Source organism: Cibotium barometz, chromosome 36, assembly GCF_041138505.1.
Source record: "Cibotium barometz isolate CiBa-2024 chromosome 36, ASM4113850v1, whole genome shotgun sequence".
Lineage (NCBI taxonomy): Eukaryota > Viridiplantae > Streptophyta > Polypodiopsida > Cyatheales > Cibotiaceae > Cibotium > Cibotium barometz.
The window spans coordinates 33530484-33544992 of NC_141081.1; the positions used below are offsets into that span (position 1 = coordinate 33530484).

At 41.5% G+C, this 14509-nt stretch overlaps 1 protein-coding gene across 1 annotated transcript; it reads left to right on the forward strand.

Annotated features, from left to right (window-relative positions):
• Positions 1-4862: 4862 nt before the first annotated feature.
• On the forward strand, positions 4863-9105 carry LOC147617835 (ubiquitin-conjugating enzyme E2 22-like). Its single transcript, XM_086776091.1, has 6 exons — positions 4863-5074; positions 5800-5944; positions 6163-6240; positions 8096-8208; positions 8377-8480; positions 8645-9105. The coding sequence occupies exons 1-6, from the start codon at positions 5072-5074 to the stop codon at positions 8928-8930; spliced, it is 729 nt and encodes a 242-aa protein (XP_086632217.1). The 5' UTR covers positions 4863-5071; the 3' UTR covers positions 8931-9105.
• Positions 9106-14509: the final 5404 nt, after the last annotated feature.

The window sequence follows — 14509 nt, forward strand, 5'->3', positions numbered from 1 at the left end:
AGTGCGCAGACATACAATTTCAGGAGCCACACACGAAACTATGGCTATTTGACACTCTGGTTACATCGACACTTCTCTATGGAGTGGAGATATGGGGGCCTAGCCTTTTCCATGAGAGGAGGGAGCCATTGGCAGGACAGGACGGACCAGAGAGAGACTATCAGAGCTGAATTGGGTGATCAGGATGAGACATTGTGAGACTAGATACAGAGAGGACATGGGTCAGGCCCCCGTAGCCCTTGGGCACGAAAATGGCACACTACCATAGTCATTTTCTACACCTCTCTTCGGACGGGTTTATTATACGCCATGCTTACATGGACACACACCTCTCACATGGTATTCGGAGTGCTATTGGATAGATTCGCACCTCTTCACACCGGCTGAGGATAGAGACAGGTCGATATGAGGATATATCACTAGAGGATCGCATATGCCAGCTTTGCCATTAGGAGGTGGAGTCACAGGAACACTATATATGTTGTTGTATTGTCTACTATGAGATCCGAGGGAGGTACCACTGCATGTTCCGTGAAGGCTTTGGACCTTTACGTCGGATCATGGACTTTGAGGACCAAAGGTGCTTAGGGATCTTCATACTTGAGCTTAGACACCACAAAGAGACCCTATTGAGGGACATGAGGGCAGTGGGACCAGAGCTGCCTAGATAAAGAGCCCTCATAGATTTTTTCAGAGCCAGCACTGTAACCCCACCAGTCTCTACTCCCCCATCTACTACAGGCCTACCTGGCAGACCACCCTCCAGAGGAGTCACCCAGGATAGAGCCATTGCCATCTGTAGAGCAAGACGCCCACCACGACCACGAGGATCGTGTCCACGACTCCCTCACCATCGGCAGATTCGAGCCATCATTGCTCGCCACCGGAGGAGTTTACCCGCCGTGACGATTCAGAAGTTTAGCTTTCAGCTCTTAGCTCTCTTAGGATGTTAATATTTTCATTCTTTCTTTCAAATTTGTTATGATGAGACTTCATCATCAGTAGTTGTACCTTGTTTTGGTCTCATGGGCCATTTCGGCAGGAGACATTAATATATCTTTCTCTCTCTCTCTCTCTCATCTAGGAAAGACAACTCACACATGAGATTTGGAATCCACTAAATTGCCACGTAGGTGAGCGCCCAAGAAAGGAGGCTTTGATATGATAAATGCTACATAATGGAAGCATTGTCATGTAAGAAAACGCAATAGTGGAAGCAGCCACAAAGAGACCCTATTGAGGGACATGAGGGCAGTGGGACCAGAGCCGCCTAGATAAAGAGCCCTCATAGATTTTTTCAGAGCCAGCACTGTAACCCCACCAACCTCTACTCCCCCATCTACAGGCCTACCTGGCAGACCACCCTCCAGAGGAGTCACCCAGGATAGAGCCATTGCCATCTGTAGAGCAAGACGCCCACCACGACAACGAGGATTGTGTCCACGACTCCCTCACCATCGGCAGATTCGAGCCATCATTGCTCGCCACCGGAGGAGTTTACCTACCGTGACGATTCAGAAGTTTAGCTTTTAGCTCTTAGCTCTCTTAGGATGTTACTATTTTCATTCTTTCTTTCAAATTTGTTATGATGAGACATCATCATCAGTAGTTGTACCTTGTTTTGGTCTCATGGGCCATTTCGGCCTTTAGGAGACGTTAATATATCTTTCTCTCTTCTCTTCTCTCTCTCTCTCTCTCTCTCTCTCTCTCTCACATCTAGGAAAGACAACTCACACATGAGATTTGGAATCCACTAAATTGCCACATAGGTGAGCGCCCAAGAAAGGAGGCTTTGATATGATAAATGCTACATAATGGAAGCATTGTCATGTAAGAAAACGCAATAGTGGAAGCAGGGTCAACACAATACAAAGCACTGAATTGCAAAAAGAAGTGGAGAGTAAACAATATTATTACTTGTTGCAAACAATATTATTACTTGTTGCAAACTTTGATTTACAAATTGATAGATGTCCACCCACTCGTGTGCTCTATTAAGGAGCTTTAATGGTTATATAAAGAGACTCTAGATGGAGGATGTCTTGATTACAAGAGTCCTTGAACACAATGAACTCGATGATGAACAAAGGATGCTAATCTAGTCTATGTATAGTGCCCAAGGTCAGCATGGATGTAGGTCGGCCATGTTAGCAGCCAAGGTCTATAATGACCAACTGACCATATCATCCGTCTAAGACCATATTAGACTATAACACCTATGGGACTATGTGCAGCTCCCATGGCCATCTGAGATCGTATGGACCCTCAAACGACCCCGTAAAACCTAAGAACAATATGTCTACTATCCAGCACACTCATTATTGTGGTCACATGGCCCGTACAAGCATGGATCCTACTTGGCAGAGTGCCAAGTCTACATAAGTCGTCTCCTAATCATTTGGCCACATTTGGCCTGGGATCTAATGCATGCCTGGGTGCTCATCACCACAATGTCTACTCCTCATATAGGGGACCTAACAAAATAGAGCACATTAATTACACTAGGGTGGAGCATTAAGAAAACAATTTTCCAATAGGTCAATTTAATAAGAAAGCATAAACATTTGAAAATAGCTCACAATGGAGATAAAGCTCAAGCTTGACACCATAAGTTTCACAAAATACCACTTAAGAGTCACTTAATTTGATGGGTGTGAAAAAACACAAACTATAATAACCCTCATTCTTTTCCTCTTAAATCAAGGAACCTCTCCTAATCAAGGAACCTTTACATAAAGTGGCTCATTCTTCTCCTCAAAGACTTAAAATGACCATGGTCATATGTTCACATTAGGTTGGACATCCATTGAAAGGACTTAAAATGACCATGACCATAAGTTCACAATAAGCACATCCATAAAAAGGACTTTTAAAATGACCATGGTTTTATATTACATTAGACTTTACATGGACTCCATGATCTAACAAAATAGACTCTTGGCATAAGCCTTGGACTTAGAGCATTTTACAAATGCCTTATGAGGGAACATTATAAAATGTGCACCGTCTTACAAAAGATTGGCTTTGTTATAAAAAGATGGTGTAATATCTCACAAGATTAGGACAAGGCAAGGCTATCTATAACCAAAGTGGTTAATATCTTTCCCACCTCTCTCTAATCCACCTTAATGGGCGTCATTGAAAGGCCATCATCTTGGTTTAAAAGTTTATTGACATCAAGCTTACATGGGGATAGATTCAGGATCTCTTGCAAGCTATCCTTGTTAGCAAGTAATTTGAGTATGGAATGCCTTTATAAAAGAAATTAAATAGTTAAATATGATCGTACAATGTGCTGTAAATAATGTGAACAAGCAAGTGAAAATTTTACAAGTTTTACAACTATTTCTTTAAGCAAGATAACCAACCTCCCAGAGATATTTACTACTTGCCATTTCTTGTGTTTAAAAAAAAGGCTATGTTAGGTACAATAGGTATAATAACTACAGTGTCATTGTAAGACGCATATAAAAATTTACAACTATTTTGAGGGGAAAAAAGATATCATTATACTTAACCAAACAATAAGTAATTCTTTTCAAAGTAATGTAAAGTATCTTCTTGCAACAACATGGACGATTCTTTTTGTATATAACTAACTATGAAATTATCTAACGGGACTACCATAGCTTGTATATATTTATGAAATTATCTAATGGGGCTACCATAATGAGTTTAGTATACCAAAACTAGCCATAGCCAAAGTTGAGAAACTTGATGTTTGGTTTGAGCAAAACCAAGGGAAAGTCCTATCTTTACATCACACAAAGAGTGTTCATTCAAAAAGTCTAATTTTAGGGCCTCAAATATGGAGGTTGATGTTCTAACTAACTATTTAAAACAATTTCCCTTGGTCATGCATGTCATTGCATTGGGGTGGGGCTTGTGAGATAGGTTGTTGGGTGGAAAGTTGGTCATGGTATAAAAGTACTCAAAGGCAATCTACTTAATTACTCTCATAAAAGGAAGTTAAGAATGAGGATGCTCACACAAGTTTTTGATCTATTTTGAAAAGACTCACAATCTTAATCTCTTTTTTTTGCAGCACGTGAATGAAGTGGGGTTGGAATGTCTAGGTGGGTGAGGACATTGAGTAGTTGAGTGATGAGAGTGGAGAGTGACTCATGTGAGTAAGGATTGATGACCCGAAATCTTGAAAGGTAGTGTGTGCATATGGTACACTGTTTGAATAAAGAAACTTTTGTTATGTCTAGATGTAAACTTGTACATTTTAGGTGGGAATGAACATGCCATTATAATCTATTAGATTTTACATGACAAAAATGGCGAGATAACTTCATCTAGCACACTTGCTATGGTCACACTGTTCAGGGCAAAAGAGGTTCTAAGCAATGTGTGATGCGAGGCTGACTTGGGCTAAGGGGGTTGCTTTAGGGTGATGAAGACCGGAGGATTCCCATGGGGCAGTTTGGTGAGGAGTTGTGCTCATAAAATGTGCTAGATGCGATGCAGAAAGCAGCGCTTTTTGGGAGAGGTCATTCGATTCCACTGGTTTCCAAGAGATGAATCATTTTTACATGCATTTGTCAAATGTGCCAAGGAAACCTTTTTTTTTTTTGGGGGGGGGGGGGGGGGGGGGGGGGGGTTCTAACAAGAGGGTGCCAAGAAAAGGAGGGGTGGACCCAAACGGCTAGTTTAATAACAGGGGTTTCAAAAAAGGAGGGGGGAGGTAAATCTCTAGGGATCATAACTTCATTTCATTTCGTTTCATTTGCATGTCATGTCCTAACTAGTTTTCTAGGGAACGTAAACTTCATTCCATTTCGTTTCATTTTCATGTCATGTGCGAACGAGACTGACGTCGTCTCCTTTGACATTCAAAACAGTAGAACAGAGCTTTTTTGGGTCACTCTGTGTGGCATGAAACCCCCCATCCTTCCTCGCTGTTACTCCATAGCCCCCGGCAGAGAGTCTCATCAGGCCTTTCTCTGCAACTATGATTGCTGCATGAAATGCCCTCTTGATAGAACAAACAGGAAGCTCGAAAGATCAACATCTGCGGAGTGAAGCGCTTTCAAAGTGCCTGCGTAACCCTAAATTTTCCATCTTAATGGTATGCTCCTTGCTCCGTAATTTTAGGTTTTTTTTCGTTGGTCGGCATTACAGCTTAGGGTTTTCCATATTCCTCTAGAACTTTAGAACATGATCTGTATAACATGTTTTGCCCCCATTTTCACATGTTTTCACTTCAAGTCAGCTGCACAGAAGGATAGCTTTTCGCTTTCATGGGGTTAGGTCTTTGTTTCTGGGGCAACTGCATATGAAATTGTCCAGGGCCGTTGTATATGGAGCTCCTGCAAATCTTGCTCTGTCTGAGCACAGAACCCATGCCCTCAGGTTGAGTTGATGGGCAGGGGACGATTGTAGTGCCCACCTGACTTTTTCTTCCCCACTTTCTTTGACAAAACACCAATATGTGCTTGAGAAAGGGCCAATATGTGCACACAGGACCTTGGTATCCATTTGATGGGCACCCATATAGTTTCAGTGGTGATGTGGAATGGCCGTCTAATTGCGATTCTCTTCCTCCATGAATACGTGGATGACTGTCTAGGTTATGAGTTACTGTCTAGATTCTGAGTTTCGATGGTTCCTATGGGATATATGTATAGTCATTTGAGGCTTTAGAGCTCAATCTATGTCATTGTGTTAGAAGACCATGAAAGGACTTACAAAGATTCTGCTGAAGATTCGCTCAAGATAACTTGAGAGCTTGAGTTACTGATACGTTGTAAGCATGCTGCAAGTTAATGATGCTTCTTTTGTTGAATTGTGAAGGCAACAAACGAGAACCTTCCGCCCAGAGTCATCAAGGAGCTTGCACGTCAGCTTAAGAGTCTTGACGAAAGCCCGCCTGAAGATATTCGAGTTCTAGTCAATGATGATAATTTCTCCACAATCTTTGCAGACATTGATGGACCCCGTGAGTAGTTGCAACTTCTGTTACTCTCTTCAAGAATCTCTTATACATGTCACATTGTAGGCTTGTTGCATGAAGGGAGGGAGTGCTTCTATGTTCATAGACTATTTTCACGTGTAGGTTTTGTCTACCATGCGTGGCTTCTCTTTTCAAAAACAAATAGAAGAATGGTAAAGCTGTTGCCTTATGCATTAATGGCCATAGTCTTTGTTTTTGCTTAGCCGGTACGCCATATGAGGGTGGAGTTTTTCGCATGAAGCTGGTTCTAAGCCAAGATTTTCCTCAAACACCTCCAAAAGGTGACAATTTCACGTTTACATGTGTTAATGCCCATGTTTTACTTGCTGTCAGAAAATATGCTGTGATGATGATTAAGTGGCTTGTTTTTACCTTGGCAACGTCTTTCAGTCATTTAGTCATTCATATTCCTGCAACCTTCAGTGCGTGTGTGATGAACAAGCTACAAATCGTTTGCATAACAGAGTTGTCTTTGTTTCACGTGAGGAAGATTACCGTCTTACAGATGGGCTGTCCATATACATGGTCCCAAGATTAAAATTGCAGTACCAGATGTTAGAATAGCATGTGCAACTGCCATGTCCTGCCCTCTGTCGAGGCCATTCTTTTATGTGTAATCTTGGAATGCGGAGCTTGCTGTCATGTGGGTTCTGTTGTGCGTTGGCTTACTATGTGAGCGGTGTCCTAAGATGAATGTGGTCTGGAAGGTAGAGAGGGCTCTCAAGGACTAAGCCCTCTAATAGCAAATCCCAAGATTGAACTTAGCAGAAAATGGAGTATGCTCTGGCAGGTATAGACTCTAAAGAGCTGAAGGACGAAAGCCATAGATAAACTCTGTGATAGCAATAGCATATGTATTCTAAGATAAAACATACTTGCTTTTACCTTGGCAACTTCTTTCAGTCATTTAGTCATTCATATTCCTGCAACCTTCAGTGTGTGTGATGAACAAGTTGCCATGTCTGGCCCTCTGCTGAGGCCATTCTTTTACATGTGATCTTGGAATGCGGAGTTTGCTGTCATGTGGGTTCTGTTATGAGTTGGCATACTATGTGAGTTGGTATCCTAAGATAAACGTGGTCTGGAAGGTAGTGAGGGCTCTCAAGGACTATTCCCTCTAATAGCAAATCCCAAGATTGAACTTAGCAGCAGATGGAATATGCTCTGGCAGATATAGAGAGCTGAAGGACAAAAGCCATAGATAAGCTCTGTGGCAGCAATAGCATATGTATCCTAAGATCAAACTTAGCATCAAAGGTAGAGAGCTCAATGGCATAGCTGTAGATAAACTCTGCATTAGCTATAGGAAAGTAGATGATGCAATTGACTGTGTCACAGTCTTTTATAGTACACGAATATCTACAAATTGACTTACAATCATTTAACAATGGCCCAGATCCCTCCCCTCCCATTTTCTTTCTATACCTGGTCCTTTTTCTTGCTTCTTTGTAGAGTATTTCCTTCACCCATATTATGATAAATCACTATTCAAAACCTTTTAGCCTTGTCTGAAAATTGGAGCAGACAAGTCTTCTTGTCTTCCCCTCCAAATCTTCTTGTACGTTGGTTGACATGAAGGCCCTGAAGATCTTCAAACTTACAGCAGGTTTTGTGCTGGTTCTGGGCTAGGGTTCACTGCTAAAATCTACTACTCAAAGGCTGAGGTCTAGAATGGGCTGAATGCTACAAAATACATAGCTGGTTGGCCTGCTGCAGGGGACCCCTAAAAGGAGCCTCTTCCGGGCCATTTCATGAAGCCTGTTTCTAAAATGCTTGGCAACTCTTTCTCATACACGACCAAGTAGAAAACCTTGTGCCAGCAACTTCTTCCTTGTTATCGCTGGAGTGCTTTATTGGATTCTTTGAACACACTTTTTTGATCAGATTTGTTGGCCTGTGGTAAGAGGGGGGGGGGGGGTCCTATGGACCCGTTCTGCACCATGCAGATGCATATCTGCACATTCTTGATCATGAGATCCGGGATCCCTCTTCAAAAAGTGACAGCTGCATGAAACGGAGACGAAAATGGAACTGGAATTGGCTGATGTCTATGCAATGAGTAGTTAATGGGCCTGTATGAAGCATTTTCTTGTGCTTGTTATTTCTTTGGGGTTAATCATGAGACTCTTGATGCAGGCTACTTCATGACGAAAATTTTTCATCCAAATATTGCCAAAAATGGAGAAATATGTGTCAACACCTTGAAGAAAGAATGGAAGCCCACTCTTGGGTTGCGGCATGTTCTTCTGGTAACTTCTCCTTTATTAAAGTTGAAGGTTGATAAAATAAATTTGCAGCTTAAAGCTCATATATTTAAAAGGTATGGATGCAATGCGCATGTGCTTTAGACACCTGCACACATGGAGAGGCTAAAAGGATTTGCAGTCTGAAAACGCACTCATAATTCTTATGAACAGGCGGTGAGGTGTTTGCTTATTGAGCCTTTTCCTGAGTCCGCTCTGAATGAAGAGGCTGGAAAGATGCTGATGGAAGACTACGAGGGATATGCTAGGCATGCCAGGTATGTTCCTTGCATTGAAAATATAGGTTTGCTATTGTTGGAAGGCTTGTACTGTCTTTGCCCATATACCAAAAGAGATTACAGCAATTTTGAGACTATGCTAGTTGTATATACAACTTTGCTGTGTTTTGAAAAAAGGTTATTGCTTGATGGGTTTTTTTCAGGTTATTGACCAGCATACATGCTATGAAACCCAAAGCCAAGAGCAAGGTGGTCATAGGTGAATCGACAACAATCAATGCGGGACCTGGTGACAGTCTAAGTTCCCAGAAGCTTCCCCTGCCTAGCAGTGTACTGCACAGAGACAGCAACCTAGATAGTGGGGTTGGGCTGAACACAGATACTCATGTATTGAGTCCAAAGAGAGTTGAAGGTGAGCTGAGCTCATCCAAAGTGCCACTAGACAAGAAGAAGCTTGAGGCAAGGAAGAAAAGCTTGAAAAGGTTGTAGGCTGTGTGCAAAACTAAGTGCATTTCATTGTGTTTGTGCATGCACTATCATTCAAAGTGCTCATCCATCTCTGAGGCTTGGGTTTCTTGGTCCACCTCTTTTAATATCAAGGACTGCATTTTGTGCATATTTGTTCAACGCTGAGAGAGTTAACAGGAGGGTTTGTTTTAGTATGTCATCCATGGTTTGCAAACAGTCCTTTTTGGAATTAAAGCATGGTTTGAGGCGTTGCTATAAGATTTAAGTAGGCGTATTGTGGCATGCATTTTATCCATACAAGGTAACAGGGTTGGGAATTAGTATAGGAACTATCCACATTGGGTAACCGGGCTGGGTTTACCATAGGATTGATCATGTACGAGATTCCCATTTAAGGCCTTTGCCAACAAGTGCAAATAACCCATTCTCATGTTTGGTCGCATCATTCTTTTCACAAGGGGCATTACAATGATTTTTGTCAGGTTGGATTCATGCTGGAAGTTAGTGAACATGACATGACGGAAATGGTGGCCCAAATTTAGAGGCATATCTATGTAAACCACTGAAAATCAAGTGCCCAGTTGTATTTTTATTTGAATCAAACATGATGAATATGGGAAAACATTTCTTTTTTTTCCTTCCCAGAAAGAGGTTTCTACAAAGTAAAAATGAGTCTCGCAAAGGGAGATCTCAAACCAAAAGGTAGTGGGGAATACACATTCTTTTCACAAGTATCATAAAATGTAAAGGGTAATGTTACCTGATTTACTGACCATTCATCAATGGTGACCATTCATCAACGGGAAAATTGCCGAGAAACTAATCCCTTTAGAAATGTGTTCTCTGATTTACTGACATTTCTTCTATAGTTGAATTCTTCTTGAATCAAACACGATGCATTTGGAAAAACATATATTTTCATAGAGTACCATAAATTGTGAAGGGTAAAAAGCTGCCAAGTGTAGCATCCCATTAGAAAGGTGTTAACTGACTTACTGTCATGTCATCTACAGTTCAAAAATTGCCATGAAAGAAAGTTTTCCTAGTAGGTCAAGACTCCTATTGAAGGGCTGCCTTGCATGTAATTCAGAGGCAATATACAAGCTGCAGCACCACCAATGCAGTTATGGTTGAGCCTTGATGTTACATTGGAGTCCTTGTTGTTAAAGAAGGATTTATCCAGCACTACTTCCCCCTCTATCTTGTGGAGGCCACCAAATGGTGGAAAGGCTTTTTGCTGGAGCTTGTATAGATCTTGCTTGAGTTATCAAGTGTCGTACCATGATTCCTGTAGGGGTCTGCCTTGGTAAAAATCAAGCTGTGTAAACATGCTCCGAGGGGCAGCCAAAGGCAAATAAATGAATTCAGTGGAAGTGATTTGTATAATCTGCTCGATCTTTGTACTGGTTTGAAGGCAGATATGGAAATTGCTTTGAACAACACCTAAGGCCATCAAGCTGATCATGACCCATGAAGTTGGAGGATGGAGAATCTCTCTTGTGAAGCCATTGAAAGAGATACATTGAGGAATCATTGGTGATGTAGGTTTGAAGGAAAGAAGACAAGCACCCTTGTAAGTTTATATGTAGAGAGGTAGGTGGTATGTCTACGGATAGGTGGTTTTGTAAGTAGCTCAAATGTTGCAGGTATGATATTAATGGTTTATTCTAAAAATTTTAATAGCCTGTACCATGATCATATGACCCAACCAAGGAGGGGTATACTTCCATTGAAACCTCTGTAAGATGAGTGATAACTGTAAACTAACTGCTTAATGCATGAGAAAGGCTTGATGGTAGGGAACAACTTAGTTTGAAAATCAGATCCAAGTCTTCTAACATAAAAGAGCCATAGATGGACATAGAGCATGTGGCCTTGCAACAAGCACAAGTCTCCCAATGCTTGAAGCTCTACAAAGCTACTTGGGATTTGGGTTTTGTTGGTATGTCATCTAAGAGGTGATTGTCCGAGCTCTGTTGGGATAGGGCTACTGAGCTTATTGCAAGCTAGTTGTCAACTGCATGCTAAGAGGTTTTGAATCCAAGTAGTGTATGAAGTCTATGTAGAAATGCAAGCTCGGTTGGTTTTGGGGTAATGAGCTTGTGAAGGCTTAGACGAGTAACATATTGTCATATGGACCCTTTATAACATTATTTTCTCAAGTGTGGTTTGTGTGCTATGATATTCTAGATTTTAGTATTGTATACTGTATACTTCTTACACTCTGAAAACTTGCAAGGTTGAGTTTGCATCAGCAGAGGTGGCACACTTCCTCTCCCAAAAATTATATGACCTAAGAATAGTAAATAATTGTTTGCCCTTCTTTGGTAGTGTACATGTAATTCTTTTTGCTTGTGTATGTCAACATTTTCGAAGTGTGTTTGATATTTTTCTTCTTCTATTCAAGTTGAAAGCTTACCTAGCCTTTCCAACACATATATCATTGGGGAACATTTGCCTTAGAGCTATGAAATTCAACTTCTCGGTTGTGGGTGTGTGCTAGCTCATCATCCGCATCCTCACTTTGCTGTCACAATGGAGTGCTCCATAGTCATGGGGTGTGGAGGAAGAGCTTTAACCACCTTCATCGAGGTGGTGAGAAGAAGGTTCATGTGCTATGGATCAATCCCATAAGTCGTGGTGAGAATAAGGTTTCTTTACTATGGATCTATCCTATAATGAGAGAGGAAGCTCATGTAAGAGAGATCTTACACAACCCTATCCATGTATAAGCTTTATAAATACTAGTACTCAACTTGCTCGTTGTTGCGGTATGTAAAAGACATTAAGAAGCAAAAAGCAAGAATAGAAGTCGGAATACAAAGGGTCAAATCAGGAATGGAAGTCGGAAGACAAAGGGTCAAATCGAAGGGATTTTTTTCTCCTATTTTTTAGAAATCCGGATTTCTTTTTTCTCTTCTCTCCTTGTGCCTTGGTTGTCCATGGTTGATATGTAATAGATTCAAAAGAACATGAGAAAGAGATAGGGATAAGAGGGTAGAGAGTAGGGAGAAGAGGGTAGAGAGTTGAAAGATATTCTATTGCAAGGGAAATGATTGTGTATTGCTTAATGCCAAAATTATTTTATATGCAAATGGTACTAGTGTTCACACGTGAACGACCATAAAAATAGTCCATAGCCACTATGTCTAGCCTTAAGCAATTTTATGGGGCTAGGGGTAGATGGCAAAATTATTTTATATGCAAATGGTACTAGTGTTCACACGTGAACAACCATAAAAATAGTCCATAGCCACTATGTCTAGCCTTAAGCAATTTTATGGGGCTAGGGGTAGATGGGCAAGGAAATTTCTGATGGGTAGATAGATGGGGGGGTGTGTAGGTTTAGTTAGGGGAGCCTAGTTATAAATGAAAGTAGACATAATTGGGGGGGGGGGGGGGGGAAGGATTTTAGGAGCAGGTTCGGTAGAAGGATAGGGGTTGGTTGGGCATAAGGGTAGGGGTGCGAAAAAAATTTAATGCATGGTGGATTTAAAATTGGGCGGGGGGGGGGGAGGAGTGGTTTGGGTAGAAGAGTTAGGTGGGTGAGCAGTGGGTTGCATCAGAACCAAGATAGTGAAGAGTGCATTGATGCCTTCAATGGCATGTTTTTAGTATCTTGCAAGAGGAAGAAGACAAAGGTAGTTTTGAAGACCACATGGCAGTGCAAAATAAGGAGTTTGGAAAAATCCATTACTTTGGAAATTTTCTTTTCAATGTACTTTTTGGTGTTTCTTGAGCATACCAATTCCAAAGTTGTCAAAGAATCTGGATTTAGAACCTACTCTTCAAGAGCTTTCTAATGATGTCACATGAGGGGGTTTTGATAAAATCTTAAAAGGTTTTATCATGTCCCCATTTTTAAATCTTGCAAAATGGGAATCGGGATTTTTCCAAACTCTCTAATATGGTCTTTATAGCACATCATGGTCCCATAAGAAGACTTGGACGATTGTAAAGGTGATGGCCAAATTAATGGCTAAGTACACACACACACACACACACACACACACACACACACACAAAGTGTCTACAAGTGTTTGTGAAAAAATGTGTAATGTCAATTCTGCGATAAACATGGAGTCATATTTTGACACATTGGTTCTAAGAATCACATTTTCACATATGAGAATAAGATCTGTGTGCTATCTCTTTTATGTAATGGAGAGATGTCAAGTTAACCCAAAATGGGGTTAACATCCCTCCCCACCTAATGGAGATTTTATCCTTAGAATTTATTACCGCCGTTGCTGTCGATCGCAGGGCTTATTGTCCTAGATATTCCTTATAGCGACTCTTTCTTATTTGGAGAACACGAAGGGTGTGGCATAGGAAGTAGAGTGACCTCTAGAAATTTGTGTCAATTATATCCTCAAATATTCTATGCATGAGGGTAGGTAGCGGAGGAAATGATAATAGTACATGATGTTGTTGTCCTCCGAGGGCCCTTTGTTGAGATCAAATCGCATGTCTTCCCTCTTGTAGCTGTAGAGATAATCATCCTCAATGTTAATTAGAAGAATGATGAGTTCGAAGAACCTAACAGTAGCTATAATGGTGGGATCTGGGATCGCATGCATGGACAATATAGTAAGCATGAACTATCGTGATTGGTTCAATGTAGCAAAGAATTTGTGCTCAAAGTAAGGAACATTGTAGATCAAGTGAGAGTCCCGAGAAAACCATTTGTGGAATTATCAGGCAGTAAACCTTCGTTCAATTGGCATGAACAGTGGGTAAACACAAAGGTGCCTTGGAGAAGCCATTGTATATATCTGCATATTCTTTGAAGGGCAAGGATGAATACCAAAGTTGGCAATCACAATTAGCATCAGTATGTATCTCTTCATAACCACCCCGTGACTCGACTAAATGCTGATGCCACACCCATCGCTTGTAGGTGTGGGAATTCATGAATGTGTCTATTCTTATCTCGAGCACGTAAGCCAACCCCGGGATCCTTTGGCCACATGGTAAGCCGGGATCCTTTGGCCACGTTGGACCATAGTGACTCTTGGTTCTCCATTTCCCCCAACTCTCTCGCTTTCGGCCTATCATTTATGGTATGGTACAATAGTAGCTGGCTGGACCCCTGTTTTGCATAGGCTTCTACTTGGATTGGAGTGGTGGGGTCGAATGGAGTAACCTGTAATAGATCTTGTTACATTAGATGAAGCTTTAGTAAGGGATTCTCGCTCATGATGATTTTCTCTATCCGAGCAAGTCAGCTAGCCACCACGAGATCCTTTAGCCACATTGGACCACAATGACACTTGGTTCTCCATTTGCCCCAGCTCTATCTCTTCTAGCCCATTACTCACTAAAGGGTATGGTATAGTAGTAGTTGGCTGGACCCCTGTTGCATAGGCTTTTGCTTGGATTGGAGTGGTGGGGCCAAACGGATATGTAATAGTGCTTATCGCATAGGGATTCTTGCTCATATTCCAGAGTCGGGAGATCAAGAATGGGGTTGAAGGTAGAACCCACCGGCCACGTCTTGTTCGGGGTGCGTTGTGTTGGCCTTGGCCTCTAGCTGGCTGTCTAGTGGTTCCTCAAGGTTGGTTAGAAAAATCAAAGGACGAAGCGGGGACGTCTCTTTC

Excerpts from the sequence above, each read along its gene's own strand:
- LOC147617835 (XM_086776091.1), top strand. Across the intron at positions 6,241-8,095 it reads TCCTCAAACACCTCCAAAAG|GCTACTTCATGACGAAAATT; the intron begins GTGACAATTTCA and ends CTCTTGATGCAG. Across the intron at positions 8,481-8,644 it reads GGATATGCTAGGCATGCCAG|GTTATTGACCAGCATACATG; the intron begins GTATGTTCCTTG and ends GGTTTTTTTCAG.